The 18,624-nt window shown below is 37.1% G+C and overlaps 1 protein-coding gene across 1 annotated transcript; it reads left to right on the plus strand.

The window, feature by feature from the left end:
• Positions 1-509: 509 nt before the first annotated feature.
• LOC140171932 (uncharacterized) lies at positions 510-18,624 on the plus strand. Its single transcript, XM_072195278.1, has 9 exons — positions 510-687; positions 4,547-4,795; positions 5,408-5,582; positions 9,995-10,113; positions 10,786-11,073; positions 11,974-12,204; positions 13,042-13,225; positions 14,398-14,519; positions 15,585-18,624. Exons 1-9 carry the CDS (start codon positions 615-617, stop codon positions 15,839-15,841), a joined length of 1,698 nt encoding a protein of 565 aa, XP_072051379.1. The 5' UTR covers positions 510-614; the 3' UTR covers positions 15,842-18,624.

Raw genomic sequence — 18,624 nt, forward strand, 5'->3', positions numbered from 1 at the left:
TAGGTTTTTAATTACAGACTCCTTGTTGCTCGACAGATGGCACTTTTGTTGAATGTTGATACAATTAACCAATGTTGGTCCAATGAATTCCCTTGCGGGGCTCGTGCATTTGGACGCATCAATTTATCAGCGCGCGTGCATTTATCAAGTCCAATTTCTCTCTCAAAAAGTGAAACGCATTTATTACCATGCTTGTTTAAAGAAATTCCCACATCTGAATTTGATGAATTTTTAATCAGATGTTTGGTTCAAGTTACTGAATCTGCCAAACAACAAACTGTGTTCATTACCAACCGAAAGTAAAACTTTAAAAAACTTGAAAAGCCAACAATTAAATCAACCCACACAAAGGAAACAAAGAAATAAGAAGAACGTTTCTTTTTCCAGGAACACATTAGTGTTAAAAGAGAAAATAAAAGTAAAATATGAATATCAAAAGAAACAAAGGCGATAAAGTGTATAAATATAGACATGGTTGCTTACTTCATCATTCTGTCTTTTGGCAGCTAGTCACCAAGTTTTAACTTTGATAATTGACTACATTTCTGTTGAACCCAACAACAAACCACTACGTTACAAGCTTCTGTTACGCTAGCTGGTAGTCTACCTGCAGCATGGCACTCAACTTAGGTTTCGTCTTAGTATGCTTCATTGTGGCTGCTGAGTTTACAACATCTCTTAGTCAAGGTAAGTGTAATCATTATCTAACAGCATTTCTGATTGGTTGATAACTTGAAATGCTTATTTTAATTACCAATTATGCAAGTATTAATACCCTCTTTGATTGGTTCAAAATTGGACACAATATTTATTTTGGTCAATCGGCAGGTAGTTCTCAGGGAGTTAAATCGCTCGTGGAGTTTCAATTGTATAAGAAATTGTTGTGGGATTTGTACAATTTGTGAAATCCTGCTACAATCCTGGAAAAAAGTTCTTGGAATACTTGGCACACTTTGTCGAAATTCCCTGCCAAGTTTGTGCAAGTGGTGTAAACATTGTAAGAACCCTGGGTGCAGAATCATGCAGGAAGGCCAACAACTGTTTGAGTGTCTATGAGTACCCAGGGGAAGACTGGGTATAAGCTGGATTTAAAATAAAAACACCTGTAGTTACTTCTCAACATGTAACCGCCAATGAAACTTAATTGCAATTGCCCAAAAAGCCATAGGTGTGACTACAGTGATACTATCATGTGTAACAACATTCATTTGTCGTATATTTTACTAAATGTATCAGAATTCAAGTGAGAAAAATAGATATTTACTAATTTGTAAAATTCTACGCTGCACAATATTCCCTATACTGTTAGTGTAACTGAAAGACTGATTGATGAAATAAGTAATTGATGGAAAAGTAAAAGTAAAAAAAAATCTGAAAAAGTTGGTCAGTCTAAGAAAACCTAATTATCTCTTCGTTTTGGGGCGGGGGGGGGGGGGTAAGAATGTAAAATACATAATGATTATAATTATTGACTCCATTCAAAAATTGTAACTGGTATTGAATCAGTGATGTATAACTTGGTAGGGGGTAGCAGGACCAGAGGTCAATTTGGTTAGATATTTAGCGCAAAATATGGTTATAAGCATTTTCCATTTTGGGGTTGCATTTTTTCCAAGTTATTTTTCAATTTGTTATGAAGTGTTTCAATTACTTGCTTTAATTTTAAGCAAAATTATACCGCACCAACAATTTGTTGGGAAGACCAACGCTATATTAATTGCTGACAAAGTTTAGGAAATATCACCTCAAAAATCCCAATAAATTTGATAATAACAGACCAATGTTGCATAAAGTCCGAAATTGTGTCCCCCACAAAGCTCAAAGTCAGCCTTCTAAATTCCACCATTTTAGGCAAATGCACTACATTATGAGAACCATAATGAGAACCATAATGTAAAATGTAAACTGTAGACAAGGGGCAGTCTTCAGTGAACGGCTCTCAGAGCCACCAAAACCTATTAAATCAGCAGATAGGCGAGATCTGCTTGTTTTTGTAGACAAGGGGCAGTCTTCAGCAAACGGCTCTTTTCAGAGCCACCAAAACTTATTAAATCAGCAGATAGGCGAGATCTGCTAGTTCTCTGTAGACAAGGGGCAGTCTTCATTGAACGGCTCTTTTCAGAGCCACCAAAACCTTTATATTAGCAGATAGGCGAGATCTGCTTGTTCTCTGTTGACAAGGGGCAGTCTTCAGTGAACGACTCTTGTTAGAGTCATCAGTAGACAAGGGGCGGTCTACATGTCTCATTCTTAGGTACTTTGTCCTGAAGAAGTCAGAGCTACTCCTGACGAAAGCTTGACAGTTCTAAACTTGTCCGACGGCGAACCCGCTAAAAACCCACTAATTATAATGTAAACTCATGGAAAGCAAATTGTCTATCAAAAATTATTTGACACCGTCTCCTGACACACGCCAATAAATAATACCCATGCGGTTTATGAAGACCCCTATTAGTCTTGACACTTCGTGAAGAAATATTGCTAAAATTTCAAAAATTTGAAAAATTTGACCACTGTGTTGACCTTGAATATGGCCGAAATTTCTCAATAATTTCAGGTAAAAACGTGGCCTACTGAGCTGTAATTTGGCAGAGTTGCCAGTAATACCTCTATCATACCCTCTATAAAAAGGTTAAAAAATTGAACAAGTAGATCTTGAGTTACAAATTAAATCACCAGCTTCCCTTTGGAATTTCCATACTCCTTTCGAATCATGCTAAGAAGACACCTTTCTGAACATAAATGTGAAGTTTCGTGCCCATTTGATGTATTTTTTACCTGATTTCAACCCTAAACGTTTTCTTATATTTAGGCCTATACCATATACAACTTGCTGCTGGCTATACCTTGTTTAGAACTTTCAAAAGAAGTACCTGAATGTGCAACCATAACTGTTTCAAAATAGCCCGCGAAAGTCATGCAGGTAACTCCGAGGTCATGTATTGAATTGTTTTGAATGAGGAATACTATGGGTACCAGCACCTTTTGTTAGAAGTCACACATGAGCATGATGAGTGAAGTGGATAACCTCTATTGTTGTGAATGAGCCAATGACCTTCAATGACACTTAAGATTTAATTTGCATACACCTACTAATTGGTCATATTAAACCCAATAACATTGACATTTTTGGTTGTGAAAAAAAAATGTTTACCTGGACTTTGATTTTGCAATTTTGATTTTGTGCCATATCGGCCATCTTGGATGATTTTTGGCAAAATGTTCTCTAAATGCATGATTTCAATGCCTCGGTTTGAAAAAATAATTTATGCCATTGACTAGTAAAGTGCCATTTCGTAAGAAACCCCTTTGATACTTTCACAATATGCTTGTTTCATGTTTGCATACATGTTAAAATAAAGAAATATATAAAGGTAAATATAATGCTTATGCCAATTTTGCTCTCAATTGATATTTTTGGACCTTGTCATTTTATTTCGTTCCAATGACCGGTCAGAATGGGAAACTTTGAAAATTCATAATTCCAAAAGTTTTTGACCGATTTTGACAATTTAACCACCAAAATACTTCTATTGATGAGTTCTATCCAGAAAACAATATTTTGTAGCAATAGGGGCAACATGAAATTTTGATGGTTATCCCTACATTTAGTGCAATATATAATTGTTATTGGTAGAGTTTAAACCGTTAAACACAACTAATTTGTTCACTTGCGTAAGCTTTCGACTCTGTGTCTTTTTCAAACTGATGGAGGTTGGTTGATTAAATAAATTGGTGCCATGAAAAACGATATTGCAGCCTATAGCCTAGTGGGGGGGGGGGCAATGATGGTGTGCGAAAGAGTGTTCTTGTATCGTTCTCTTTTTACTCCAATGGAAAAATGAAATAAGCTAGGCTCACTTGTGTATTGTTTTACACAGTTGAGTGCATAAACTGCTAATTATAACTGCCTGTATTAAATAGAGACTTTCCCTATTATAGTTCAATTGAAATAGCAATGTAATTATTCATATCTTTGATCATTTCATTCAGTATTAACATAAAAATGTGTGTCAACAGGTGAGGAAACATAAAAACAATATCTGTTCCAAAGAACTGGACAGTTTGAGAAAATTCAAGGGGGAGAGCGTGGCGCAATGGTTAGGGTACTTGCCTTTAGTGCATGAGGTCCCGGGTTCGATTCCCGGCGGTGGCGATTTGCTGGGATATTGACTTGGAAAAAAACAGTCTGAAATTAATTGGCAACTTCTGTAGATTAAATTCAGACTTCCGCTCTCCCCATGGTTCATTTAGAATTGGGTAAATGAATCATGAACGTACTCCGGAGGGGACGTTAAGCCGTCGGTCCCGTGTACAGAGAGCCATACCTGTACATGTATCTCGCAGCCAGTTTCGAAAAGAGTAGGGTGTTAACCCCTGACTGTTCCCAATCCGTCCCGGTGTTCAAATGGACCCCAATGGAAATAAGCTTCAATAGAGGCTTTCTTGGGTTATCCAGGGTTGTCAAAACCCGAACAAATCAAATCAAAAAAAAATTTAAGACCTGTAATTGTGTGACTGTTTCAAATATTTGTGTCTTTTACAGAAGATAATTTTGCCATCATTGGCGACAGTATTTTTCCACATGGTGCGATATACACTCGTCCAATGAGTTCTTCAACTCTTACTAATCTGAACCTGGTGAACATTGGGGAGCTAAAGGATGTAGATTATGACCCATCAACTGACCAAATCTACTGGGCATCAACCACTCAGATCGGTAGATGCGATTCTGATGGAAACAACCAGCAAACAGTGATGCAAAATCCGACACACAATGGCCAGATTTGTAACGGTAAGTTCACTGTGATATGTCTAATAATTATTGGAGGCAGATATAAGCATGTCAGTCACTTGGTTTAGGTTTGGTCATTTAGCTATGATACTGGAGTGGCTTAGGAAGATTTTCAACATGGGGCGGGGGCTGTCAAATCCCGGTTTCCAAGTCTGTGTACAGTGTCTTTTTTAACCGGCCAATTTTTGAGTTATATTTGATCAAGTTCCTAACTGAAAGTCATAGCAACACTGAATTCACTGAACCATTGGATGGTAAGCAGGTTATGAAGCCTGGTGAAGGGCAACTGAAGGGCAACTCTCAATTTTTACAGCCATAATGCCACATATTGCATTATTCCTCATTTCCCAGGTAAATGGTCAGAAGTAACATGAGTAGGTATACATTTCGCCTTGAACACCCAATATGCCCTGGTCAGGTTTTTTAAGTGATGCCTTTAAATATGGCTTTATTATATTGATTTGCCGTTTGATTGGTTTATAAAACACATTTTGCTTTTTCTTACAATGCCACAAATCATCCTTTTAAAATGTATTTGGGTTTAATATTAAAAGATGACACAATGTACGTATAGTTTTATTTATCATTTCATTTCATTGTTGGGTTTTGTAGGTTTTTACAGCATTCAACTTAACCTTGCTACACGTTCAATCTACTGGGTAACATGGTGTCCTAGTGCTACTCTACAGAAAGCTAACATGGATGGCACTCCAACAGTTACTACACTAGGGCAGAAATCTAACTCTGATGAAGAATTGTCAGAAATATCGTTAGATCATGATACTGGGTAAGTCGTACATATAATTTGTTTCATTAAACGGCCATGTACCTATAGTGTCAACCCAGTGACTTTTTATTGTGGGATACCGTAAAGATTCGCCTAATGGCGCAATGGGCTGTCTTGACCTTACTGGAATTGTAGGCACAATCTAAAAGTGCCCTCCCACCAGTGTCAATTTCTGCATGAATTGCAACTTGTTTATCTTATTTCGGTATTGCGATACTTTTTATGCACACCGGTTATGCACAGTTGATGTTGATTTTACGGTCATTTTGATACTTGAATCGTATCTGTTATTGTATTTTAACATTGATTTCCACAACATAAATAGCATTAGATCTCTGTGACAAGTGTGTAAATCTAACAACTTTGCATTTTTGTATTCAATAAACAGGGACATCTACTGGTCAGTGTATTCAGGTGATGTCTACAAAGTGACACCATCTGGTACCATAACAACCGTCATCGATAAAGGATCCACTAATGGGGCATCAATGGTATTCAGTAGTCCAAGTAAGTTATCCATTTTTCCATACATTGTGCATGCATTTTGACCTTGACATCTACAGGACGGCAAAATTATGTCGCAGCAACAAAACGTTGAGATTAAGAAAAAATATGAAATCCCGGAGCAAAGATAATCATTATTTTGAACATCGTATAATAATTGTATTGCACTATTGGTTACTGGTCTCCACTCCTTTCATACAGTGTCAGCTTTCAGATGGCAGAATATTTTAGGGGAGGGGGTCGGCCAAATGAGGGCATTTTAAAATTGTTTTGGAGGGCATTTTGTATCTTCTAGTAGAATTTTATTAAACGAACAAAAACATTACTTTTTGTTATAGATACCCTGTTTTGGACACAAGACTCCCCGTCTTACAGCATATTTACTGCTGACAATAATGGGCAGAATGAGGCAACGTTTTACACTACGACTTATAACCAAGCAGACCCGGAGCAGTTGATTTTGTACCAAGATGAGATCTACTTCATACTGACTGGCGCTTCAGGACGTCAGATATATCATATGAAATCAGATGGAAGCCAGTCAACTCCCGTTCAAGACATAACTCTAACATTTACTCCGTCCTGTGTTCACATCTATGCAAAGCCTAGTAAGTCCTCATTAAAATTGTTAGCAGCAACAATCATTGTGTTAAAATGATTTCAATAGAATTTAATGAGATTTGTTAGTTCAAAACCTGGTCAAAACACTTTGCAAATGGATTATGTATTCTACCAAGCAAAGTCTGTAACAATCTACCGCATTTTTTTACCCCAATGTATAGCCTACACATCATTGTTTTGTGCAAGAAATATCACGATAATAACATTAAAAACAGCCTCTGATCAATTTCCTCGTTTGAGATATGTGATAAAGTTTACTACAAGTACTTAAATGTATGCAACATCCATTCAGTTCACAATTAGACTGGCTTCTACTGGTGTAAGGGCATGTCCACTTTCAATAGGCACACATTATAATTCTCAGTGCGTCTGCTTTCGTGGTGGCCGATTATGATGTATTATGTCGCGATCACGCGTATGTATGGAGCGGGGTGTAATAATTATGCCATGAATACTGCCCTGCTTATTTTATCGCACTTAACCTGATAATATAAACAGTAAATATAAACATGCATTATCATAACATGTTTCCAAAACCTTATTATCAGTATCATTTGTTCTATATCGCATAATACATCCTTTTTGATACACCAAAAGTGGTAATTCTTTAAAAGAAAAGAAATTTCATACTTTATGTACAGATATCGATGAGTGTGCTTTGGGTACTGATAACTGTGACACGAATGCTGCTTGCACCGATACCTATGGCTCCTTCACATGTGCATGTAATGTTGGTTACAGTGGAGATGGAGCAACATGCATAGGTTAGTGGTATTTTGTAATATGTCGCCATTTTAGGGCGGGTTAGTGTAGTGGTCTTCTCACTCGCTTCTCACCACTGTGGCCCGGGTTCAATTCCCCGCGGCGCCACATGTGAGTTTGGTTGCCGATCCATGCTCGTCCTCGCAGGTTTTTCTCCGGGTGCTCCGGTTTTCCTCCTGCATCTAAAATCGGACCTCTTCCCATATCCCTGTCCCGTCATATCCGGATGGCGTCCCTTAAATTTAGTAGCCTCTGAGCACTATTGGGATTAGCCTGGCTTCGGCCGAATGTTATATAAATAAATATAAATAAATTTTATTTATTTTAGATAACCATTGTCACCTATATGCAAGTCAAAAAGACAAACTACCTTTTGAAACTGATGCATTTTAATTCCTGTAACAATTTTCTGCTATTATTGCTTTTTTGTTTTCAAAATAAATTCATTTCAGTAATAATTGTGATGTGACCAATCAAAAGTAATAATTATGTTGTCAAGCCAAGCCAATTTATTCGCACGTTATTGAGTTTCAATTGTATACTGTTTCAGAGTGCAAGAAACATTCTAACTTTCCTTTTGATTATACCTCAATATCTGGTTGTTTTTTACATAATAATTTACGACTTATTTTACCGCACATTACTGACAATATTTCCAAAACATTAACACTGGCAGTGTCATTTGTTCTGTATCTAACACACATAATATTTGACAACATAAAGTGTAATAGTCGCATTAAAAAAAGCATTTCAAAAATGTTTGTACAGATATTGATGAATGTACTTCGGGTTCTGATAACTGTGACGCAAATGCTGCTTGCACCAATACCGATGGTTCCTTCGCATGTGCATGTAATGCCGGCTACAGTGGAGATGGAGTAACATGCACAGGTGAGTCTATTTTGTACCATAATTGATCGTCTTTCTATTTATTTCTAATTATTGCCACCTAAAATACCTTTGGGAAATGGTGCATTCATATTGAAAGACCAAATTTGTTTCAGTGCCATAGGAGCAATCAAATATTTTTCATTACGGTATCAAGCAATGGCTATTTATCGGGTTATTTATTCAAATGTTATTGAGTTTTCACGAGTTTCAGAGTACAAAAAACATTGGTCACTCCTTCAAATTAAGCGCCTGATAACGCGATATATCTTTTGATTAAAGCGAGTATATGGGTGTCCATCTTCGCACCATAGATACATCTCAAGTAGGCGGTGGTTGAGTTTGGAAGACGATGACGCCCTCTGAATCAATTTGTCATGTACGTGACTCAGTTGGTAGGCCCCCTCGTCGCCGTTCATTAGGTTCTCTTTCATACTTGGCTGTGATTTCCTCCTAATCCAGATCGACTCCCTTATTGACCCATTACTCAAAAATGCAATTTGGCAAAAATGCTATGTATATATTTTGGTTATCATTTTAAAGCTTTTTGTACCTTGTTGGTTATCATTTTAAAGCTTTTTGTACCTGGTTTTGTCGGAGCGGGTCACATTATTTGTCTCATTAACCGCCCGTGTCCCTATAACGCTCATTCAGTGACTTTTTATTGTGGGATACCGTAAAGATTCGCCTAATTGCGCTATGGGCTCCCTTTGACCTAACTGGAATTTTAAGCACAATCTAAAAGCGCCCTCCCTAACATTCCCGCCAGCAAATAAGGGCACGACTTGTTGGGATTTTCAGAGGAGGGCGCTCTCTTTGTGTACATTATCCGCCCTATAGCGCTAAACCAGTGACCTTTTATTGTGGGATATTATTAAACGTCCACTTGATTAATTCCAGTTTTTATTACATTCTGGTTATGGTCATTCAGCAGGAAATAATACCGAAACTCTCAGCTGCTAAAAAATACCAACAATGCTGTTGTATATAGGTGATTCAATTATCATTTTGTGGACATGCCCTTTTTTACCCCCCGAATAGCCAGTATCGCGGGTAATAAATCTTATTTTCACATAATTATTATCACTGTCAGCAGGGGAGAAGGGCAAGGGTTGTTACACATGGCTAGGCTTGAGTTCTCCCCTGCTGACAATATAGTATGTGAAAATAAGATCAGTTAAAGAAAATTTATAACCCCCCCTCCCCAATACTGGCTAGGGGGGGGCAGTTTGTAATGACATGTCCACATGATGTGGAGAGCATCTTTAGGTGCTAATATGCAATAATCACGAGCCACGTGGGATGCTAAAACTACAAGAAAAGAACGGGTTGACAAGCCAAAAAAGTGGAGGGAAGGGGATTTTGGTATTGTGCAACTGGGGAATAACTACAGCACCTTTTAAATAAAACGCGAAATGTTAAAAAATGACTATCATATATCTAGATCATTTAAAATTGGCATGTGCAAGAAGATTTTGGGGCAGGCTGTAGGGGGGGGGGTAAGCAATTTATGGCAGGCAGAGGGGGGAAGTAATTTTGGCATGCCGTTTAGAAAATTCATTCCAAGTTCATAATTATTGAAAATTCTCTTAACTTATTCTAATTTAAAGATTTTCATTTTTGTATTTGATAAACAGTGACATCTACTGGTCAGTGTATGCAGGTGATGTCTACAAAGTGACACCATCTGGTACCATAACAACCGTCGTTGATAAAGGATCGACTAATGGGGCATCTATGGTATTCAGTAGTCCAAGTAAGTTATCCATTGTTTGCATATCTTTTTCACATTGGCGTCGGAAGCATTAAAATGGGGGAGGGGGATCAGGGGACGAGCACAGATGCACAGGGGAATTATTGCTTTCTGTTTTCCCCCGTACCCGCCTATGATTTTGCATGTATTTTGCATGCAACCAACAAAACGTCAAAATTATGTCGTAGCAACAAAACTTTGAAAGGAACACAGCCCAGAACAAAACTATTCATTTATTAAAGTGACCTAGGGGGCCCTGGTGATTTATCATCATGTAAAAAGCGTAATTTTTAAGATCAAAGCACTGTAAAAAGGTAATGTGAATATGGTATCTATAACAAACAAATTTGAGCAAAAGGGTTAACTGACCTTGTTTAATAAGTGTTTCTCCAGCTGTATAATCTGGGAATTGTGTCTCAAATAACTGGCATAGAGTTGAGGAAATTGATACTTTACTACTTAGGGTGTAAGATATTGAGCTCTTCCAGCCAGAAATTAACGGTCCCCTAAAAGTGGAAAACATATTTTTACAGAAAATACTGGGAAATTTGCCTAATAGGAACTCTAAAAAGGGCTTTTCTCAGCGGCACGGCAAAATCCCAGCGACAAGGTAAAACTCACAAGTTTTCTATATCATGGACACAAACTGAGGAAGTTTTTAATTATTTTTTATAGACACCCTACTTTGGACACAAGACTCCCCGTCTTACAGCATATTTACTGCTGACAATAATGGGCAGAATGAGGCAACGTTTTACACTACGACTTATAACCAAGCAGACCCGGAGCAGTTGATTTTGTACCAAGATGAGATCTACTTCATACTGACTGGAGCTTCAGGACGTCAGATATATCATATGAAATCAGATGGAAGTCAGTCAACTCCTATTCAGGACATTACTCTAACGTTTACTCCGTCCTGTCTTCACACCTATGCCGAACCTATCACACCTGTAAAACCTGGTAAGGCCACATTAACATATACGCAAAAAACTTCATGCATTCTAAATGTGGCTGTGGGTGGCATTTTGAAGAAATTCGGTACAATGAAATACCGAACTTAAAAAAAATTATTTTACGGCAGCCTCTAATATTCTCAATAGTCCGGAAACCACTGTGTTTCATGCAGAAGTTATACATATAGCCCATCTGCACTCATGCGCAGGGCAACAATGTTTGGATTAGAGCATTTTAAACAGTGGTGTATCTTGCATTTTGAATTTGTTTCATTTTTGACACCATAGACTGTTCCCCGGACCGTTCCCTTCTAAAGTCTATGTTGTCATTAGCTAATGGGAAGTAACCAATAAAAATTACCAACTGAAAAAAGGGAGCAAATACCTACTGAACATACTGGGGTCTAAATTAAACAGGCTACGTGGCTAACAGCCATACAAGAATGTAATTTTGAAATATTAAAACCCCAGACTGTGGAGCCGGTGTCCCCGGGGAGGAGGGAGGGGCGGGGGACTCAAGTTTGGTTTGGGTAGGGAGGTGCCACTAAGAATTTGAAAGTGGACCCATTCATAAACCAATTTTCCATGAACTTTACACCTATTCCTATACCAAGACAAAATTTCTAGCCAAATTTCATGTAAATTGCCAAGGTTTTTACAACTATTCCCAATAATCTTTTTTGGCTACAGATAGGCAACATTAGGAAAATTGAAAAAAAAATGACCCATCCATTTTGTATTAGCCCAAAATTATGCCATATGACAGTAACTGCATAAAATTTATTTAAATGATTGAACAGTCTGAGAAAATGGAATGTGTTTATAATACATGGCTTTTATGACTGTTCCACAATTACACAACAACCAAACCAATAAACATTATTTTATTGTATTTCTTTTACCAAAGATTTAGTTATCATTGGCAAGTACAACTTTATTTATACACGTCCAATGGACTCTTCAAGCTATACGTCCCTTAATCTGGGGTACGTTGGCCGGGTACATAGTGTAGATTATGACCCATCAACTGACCAAATCTACTGGGCTGTCAACTCTAAGATCGGTAGATGTGACTCGGATGGAAGCAACTCACAAACGGTGATACAAAACCCGACATACAATGGCCAGAGTTGCAGTGGTAATTGCTACCTAAATTGTTATTGTTAAGCTGTGCTCAAAAACTCCAGCTACTTTTGTGTCTAATTGGCATATTCATTGTCATGATAATGAGCTAATTTGCATATTTGTGACCATCCACGACATATTTAAAGTCTGTCCGAATGCTGTAGTGTGTTTAGCTTTTAGGCTACATTTTATTTTAAATGCTAGGCATGTAAGGACGTGCAGCTCCAAATGAAATCACCTGGGTAAAATTATACGCCTCAAGGTGCAGGTATTACCATTATGATGTCATTCATCAATTGAATCAATTTTCACAAGACATTGTTCATTCACCATATTTTAAATATGTTAAAACCTGAAAGAACAGTTAGTTTGATACTTGGGTTTTTTTTTTATTCATAGGAGTTAGGGGTCATAGGTCATCTGGTATTATTTGGTGTCATTGTTACAATTACATCATTGTTAATGACAGTTGTTTCTCGACGCGATGCATGTTGTCCATGGATCTCCTTACTGGCACTGGCAGTAAACACTCAAATTACTTTTACAAACAACTTTAAAAAAAACTGCTCCACCAATGGATTGAATTAGGATAAAATGTATGTACCTACCTTCATTTTACCTCCTTGTTAAATGTAAGATTTTAGCTTTATTTGATTGATTTGATATTTGCCATTTTAATAGTTTATAAGCATATTCATATCTTATGCTGGTTCCAAAAATACCAAAATCTGACTCTGGTTTAGCAAAGCACAAATTGTCCTTTTAAAATCAAAACCAAATTGGTTTGAGAAAGTTGAGATACAACGTAGCTTTATTATATTAATGTTCATTTCGTTGTTGGGTCTTGCAGTTTTTTACAGCATTCAACTTAACCTTGCTGCACGTATAATCTACTGGGTGACAAAATGTCCTGGTTCTATGAGCACACTACAGAAAGCTAACATGGATGGCACTCCAACAGTTACTACACTGGGGCAGAGATATAATAGTGATGGATCTGTACGGACAGACCTAACATTAGACAAAGACACTGGGTAAGTCATGTATACTGAGCCAACGCATTGGTTAAGGATGTGTTTCCTCTGCATTGTTCTTCTTCTTTTTCTTCCCTTAGCAGTCAAGTTAGCTCAAACGATAAGGCATTCGACTATTGTGCGAGAGGTTGCGGGTTCGAACCCTGGCGGTGCCTAGTGCGCTCTTGTGGAAAATTTGAGTTAGCTTGAAATTCCCCTGGACAAGGAACTTGCTAATTGTCTCGTTGTAATGCGTACGTAACTCGGGGAGCTGATTCTTGTTGCGAAGGTTATTTGTGGAATGTCTAGGGTGTGCGTTCATGAAGCAGGAAAGTCCCAGAATTGTTGTTAAATGGTATAATGGATTGATGTGTGGCCATAGTGGTCGGCGGCAACCTGTAAAGTGTGCTGAGGCTTGTGGATCAACGTCTAGGCGTTGTGCCTTTGCGTAGCGCACTATAAATCATTGCGCTTTTTTTTTAATGCGCAGTAATAATGTTCGCTAAAGGATGTGCACATCGGCGTGGGATATAAAAATGTTCAGAACTAATTTCCCGTCAGTGATGCGTCAGTGACGCTGAGTGGTGTACTGGTTAGTGCATGCCACTACATGTAGCTGTTTTCTGTAACCAAGTGCATGTGCCGCATGACTCTGAACACCAGTGTTGTCTCTATTATTTTGTTCGTTGTTCAAAAATTGTATCCTATACAATGTATACTATATGTCAAGAGCAGCCACGCTCCCAAGTTGACTTTAGTGATTTGTCGCTGTCAAAGCGACAAGTGGCATGATATTCTGAAACCAGCATGACATTTTTTTATGTTCTTATTGCGTGTTGATTTATTTCTTCAATTGCATCTTGTTTATAACCATACATTTTATACAAAGTTGAGTTAATGTTTAATAAGCTCATTATGTATAAAAGTATATGTTATTTTTTTTTTATTATACGTTGACTTGGGTTTCCACAATCCTGGTAGTATCAGATGCGGGGGTGCGGCATCACCCCAAACAATTTCCAAAAAGGTCCACTTTGTGCTATTTCTTCCAATAAAAGATCCAAAAGTGAAATAAAACATTATAAAAGCCCAGTTTGGGTGAAAATGTTTTAAAAAGTCCACGATAGGGCAATTAATATTGGTTTTAATAATTCCCTAATAAAAAGATTCTCATTTTTGTATTTAATAAACAGTGACATCTACTGGTCAGTGTATGGCCAAGGTGATATCTACAAAGTGACACCATCTGATACCATAACAACCGTCATCGATAAAGGATTTAGTAATGGAGCATCGGTGGTATTCAGCAGTCCTAGTAAGTAAAGTAAAAAAAAATTTGTTTCTGTTCAAATTAGCACATTCATAAAATTGTGCAGAATTTTTTTGTTGTTGCCTTCACCTTCTCCAATCACATGTTTTTCTGGTCGCTGAGGCTGCATCACCAGGGATAGCCTACGCACACTAACAGCCATAGCAATTCACACTTATCATGCTTATGGAGGAAATTATGTGCAATGTTCATAAGTATTTATATGATTTATTCATAAGTATGTATTTTGTGATCAAGTTGGCCCATATCTAATTGTTGAAAAAAAAACCGTGGCCAGGGTACAATGTAAAAAAACCCGTTAAAAACCAGCCTTTTTGAAAAGGACAATTCACAAAATACATTTTGTTCTGAAATAACATTTAAATGGATAATTTTTTGACACAAAACGTGTGCCCCAATGAATCCTGGCTATAATGAAAGATAGAGCTAAAAAAGACTAGTTCGCGACAATTAGACAGAAAATGCCGTACTGCGCAGGTCGGCAACCAATCACGGCGAGCCTTTGCCCTGACGTCAGACACGACCTAGTCTATTTATCTTTGTCTTTCATTATACCGTGCCTGATTGTTGTCTGTAGAGAAAATCTCTGCAAATCCCTTTAAAGCAATAATGTACAATCTTAAATAATTATGAAATTGGTTTAACATTTTAAAACCTGATTTGTTGATATATTTGTAATTTTTACACGTCACAACTTAAACCTAAATAGAATCAGCCACATTTGTTGTGTTTGTAGGTGAAGAGAGCAATATTTCAGACATAATGTCATAATTCACACATTAAGCCCCCCAGTTAGAACTCCACGTCGGTTAAACGACCAAAATAGCCAGTGGGTAGTTTCTTTCAATTTACCTCATTATTTCGGCATTAAAAATGGTCAGAACCTCTCTGCTAATTTTGAGTAAAGAATAACAAAATTCAAATCGGACAGAAATCGTACATTATGGCTTTAAGTGTATGTTGGCTGCATAGGGGGTATTTATAGTAAAATATTAGAAGATAAACAAAAACTAAAAATAGTAATAAGGAAGTGTTAATTTTATTTTATAGACACCTTGTTCTGGACACTATACTCTCAAGGCATACTTACTGCTAACAACAATGGCCAGAATGAGGCTCCCTTCTACACCCAGACTGGGTATTACGGGGCAGAACAGCTGACTTTGTACAGGGATGAGATTTACTTTATCCAGTATGGACCGTCAGGGCGTAGGATATATCACACGAAAAAAGATGGAAGCCAGTCGACTCCTGTTGTAGACACATCTGTATCATACCCATACTCTCTTCACTTCTATTACGGTTAAGGTTCTCCCTATCAAGATTGATATGACTGAAATCCTTTTATGTGTTTCAAATGACACTCTTTACATTGAAGCGGGATATAGCAGTATTAGTAAAGCATAAATGTAGCTGTATACCAATGTCAATTGGTCAAAGTCATTTCAAACTCTGAAACCAAAATAAAATTAGCTTTCAAAAGTGGACACACGTGGAATCGATCCGGAGACCTCAGTACTTCAAACACCAATCCCTAACCACTAGACTAAAGAGGGCAGTGTTGCGATGGTTGCCTTTCTAATAATACATAATAAGCTTTCAGTTATATAATTTATCATACATGTATATATTTAATTAAAAACTTCGGGATTTAGGAATAAATGAACTTAATGTAATTAAGTAAATATTAGGGCAAACACGGGACACGCGTATTTGATATAGTGTATTGTGAAATTCGCCCATGTAGACAATCCCCATGGATGCCACAAAAGTTCACATTGATATGGATTTAGGAAGAGCCGCATTGATGCAGATTGAGTATCCTGTGTGGATTGCACCTGTGAAGATAGTAGATATTTTATAGAATTGTAAATACTTTAATCTTTTTTTTCTTCAGATATTTATTCAGAGAGCTCGGTAAAACTGTCGTTTATTAATCAATTTTAATAATATAAAACAGTTTAACATTTTAAAATGGTAAACAAATATGAATAAATTCGGGTAATTTTGTTATAGCACTGTTGGATAGTAATGCATTACGTAGGCCTAAATGGTTTTTTAAAGGAGTGAATTCTCAGAAATGCATTAACCCTAACACTCCCAGGTACTACAAAATACAATAAGCCCAAAAAATTAAAGGTACTAGTTGTGTTCACCCCTGTATCCTATATAAAGGCAAAATGTCAATACATGTACTCTTTAGCTGCGAGTTAAGACCTTATTTGTTGAAATGGTTGAGAATTAAAGAATCGGTGATCTAAAACGTAACTAAGAAACGAACTCAAAAGTTGCACTTTTGCGTTTCATTCAAGGAAAGCACGTCCCTAGTTTTAATGTGCTATTCAATGGAAGCATGGCACTAGTTCCCTTGTTCACGAACGCTTTGTGTACAAATCAATAGGGCATGCATTTGCATCTTCCTTGGATTTTTGGATCGTCGTGTCTTTATTTCTTGAACAATTTCAACGAATGAGGTCTTAATAAAAGATACAGCTATTGGCTGTTGGTTCCAATTATGACATATCTGTCTTTGGTTAGGATTTACAGGGGTAAACATAACCGGTACCCTAATTTTTTTTTTTACTGTATATGCACTACGCGTACATGCATCCTACGTGATGTGATGATGCAATGACCCTACATAATATATACACACGGTTTCATTGGCCGGACCAGCGAAACACCCATGGCTACCGGTCGCCGACCTATTTGTAAGCCTACTAGACACGCAAGGGGTATCGGGTTCGGACGCCGACCCAAACAAACAACTTCTTTGCTTGATATCTCTTTTTATTCCTTCATTCTTTCCCTACAGTTGCCATAAAAACTTGGGGCGTTAGGGTTAAATAAAAGTGCTGTAACTTCTTAATTATTCATGCAAGATAAATGTATACAATATAAGAAGAAACAAAAATCTAAATTTGCTTTTGTATGTTTTTTGTAATATACACAATCCATTCCATGAATGATTTTTCGGTTTATGGATTGGCTTTATTTTTAAAATATTGCCCAAATAAGGCCAAAAAGTGTCTTTTTTAAAACGAATTTTCAGTCAAATATTTGTCGTATTTGGTCAATGATTTTTTTGAAAAGCATCAATTTCAGAAGTGCTTTTCCAGACCGTAATTTTCATTCTCCCAATATATAAATTGCTTACATATTGCACACTAAGATACCCTCGACACATGCACCCCTGATCACAACACTCTCACACATACCCCTGCTTGTATATTGCTTTAATATACCAATATGCTTTTAATAATGGGCACGCATGTCCAGCAACTTATATTTACTTTAGTAGTGCAAGGTACTTTGAGTCGGTGGTATACTTTCTTTACGATCGCATTATGTTTCTGTGCACTCACTAAGGACGATATTATGGAACCAAACAATCACTTAAATGATCGAGGCTAACAATTAATGCAAACAAAATTATTAAGGGATTATTAACGTTTCAACAGTCAAGTTTTTTTAGCGAACACTTATCTGTATGGTGTGAGCACTTTATAATCCCATTTTATTTCATTAAGAAGTGCTTTGGTCTGATACATGATAGCCACTTTTTAAGGGCTCGGATGGCGACGTTTTCACGTATTTTATTGTGGGACCTGCGAGTAGGTCAGATATATCGAATTGCATTATAAATATGTCCTTCTGATATCAAATAATTTAGATTTTTTTAAATTCGCGATATAATGCACATTTTATGGCAAATGATTAAAAATTGATATATTTGAAATTTAACAGTCCTGGAAGTAATTGTATAAATCTAATGGTATGTACTTAAAGTAGCTGGGGTCAAAAGCCGTCCATCATATGACAATTTTGACCTTTCGTATTAAAGATATAGAATGTCCCCAAACACCTACAAAATGTAGGTCTTTTGGGGAAATATATCTGCAATATTAAAGGTCAAAGTTTTCAATTGATGGTCGGCTTTTCATCCCAGCTACATACACTTTAAGTCATATCATTAGATTTAGTTTACTTCGAGGACAGTTAATTTCTTAATTAACTGAGATTAAAAAAAAAGGACATTCTATTCAGAATACACTTTCATAAGCTCTCTGATGTGCTCTCAGGCCCCCCC

Source organism: Amphiura filiformis, chromosome 15 (assembly GCF_039555335.1).
Source record: "Amphiura filiformis chromosome 15, Afil_fr2py, whole genome shotgun sequence".
NCBI classification, from domain to species: Eukaryota; Metazoa; Echinodermata; class Ophiuroidea; order Amphilepidida; family Amphiuridae; genus Amphiura; species Amphiura filiformis.

Bases quoted from the DNA above. Each gene is read 5' to 3' on its own strand.
- LOC140171932 (XM_072195278.1), top strand. From the start codon at position 615: ATGGCACTCAACTTAGGTTTCGTCTTAGTATGCTTCATTGTGGCTGCT. The intron at 12,205-13,041 runs GTAATTGCTACC...TGGGTCTTGCAG, and splicing joins CAATGGCCAGAGTTGCAGTG to TTTTTTACAGCATTCAACTT. The intron at 13,226-14,397 runs GTAAGTCATGTA...TTTAATAAACAG, and splicing joins ACATTAGACAAAGACACTGG to TGACATCTACTGGTCAGTGT.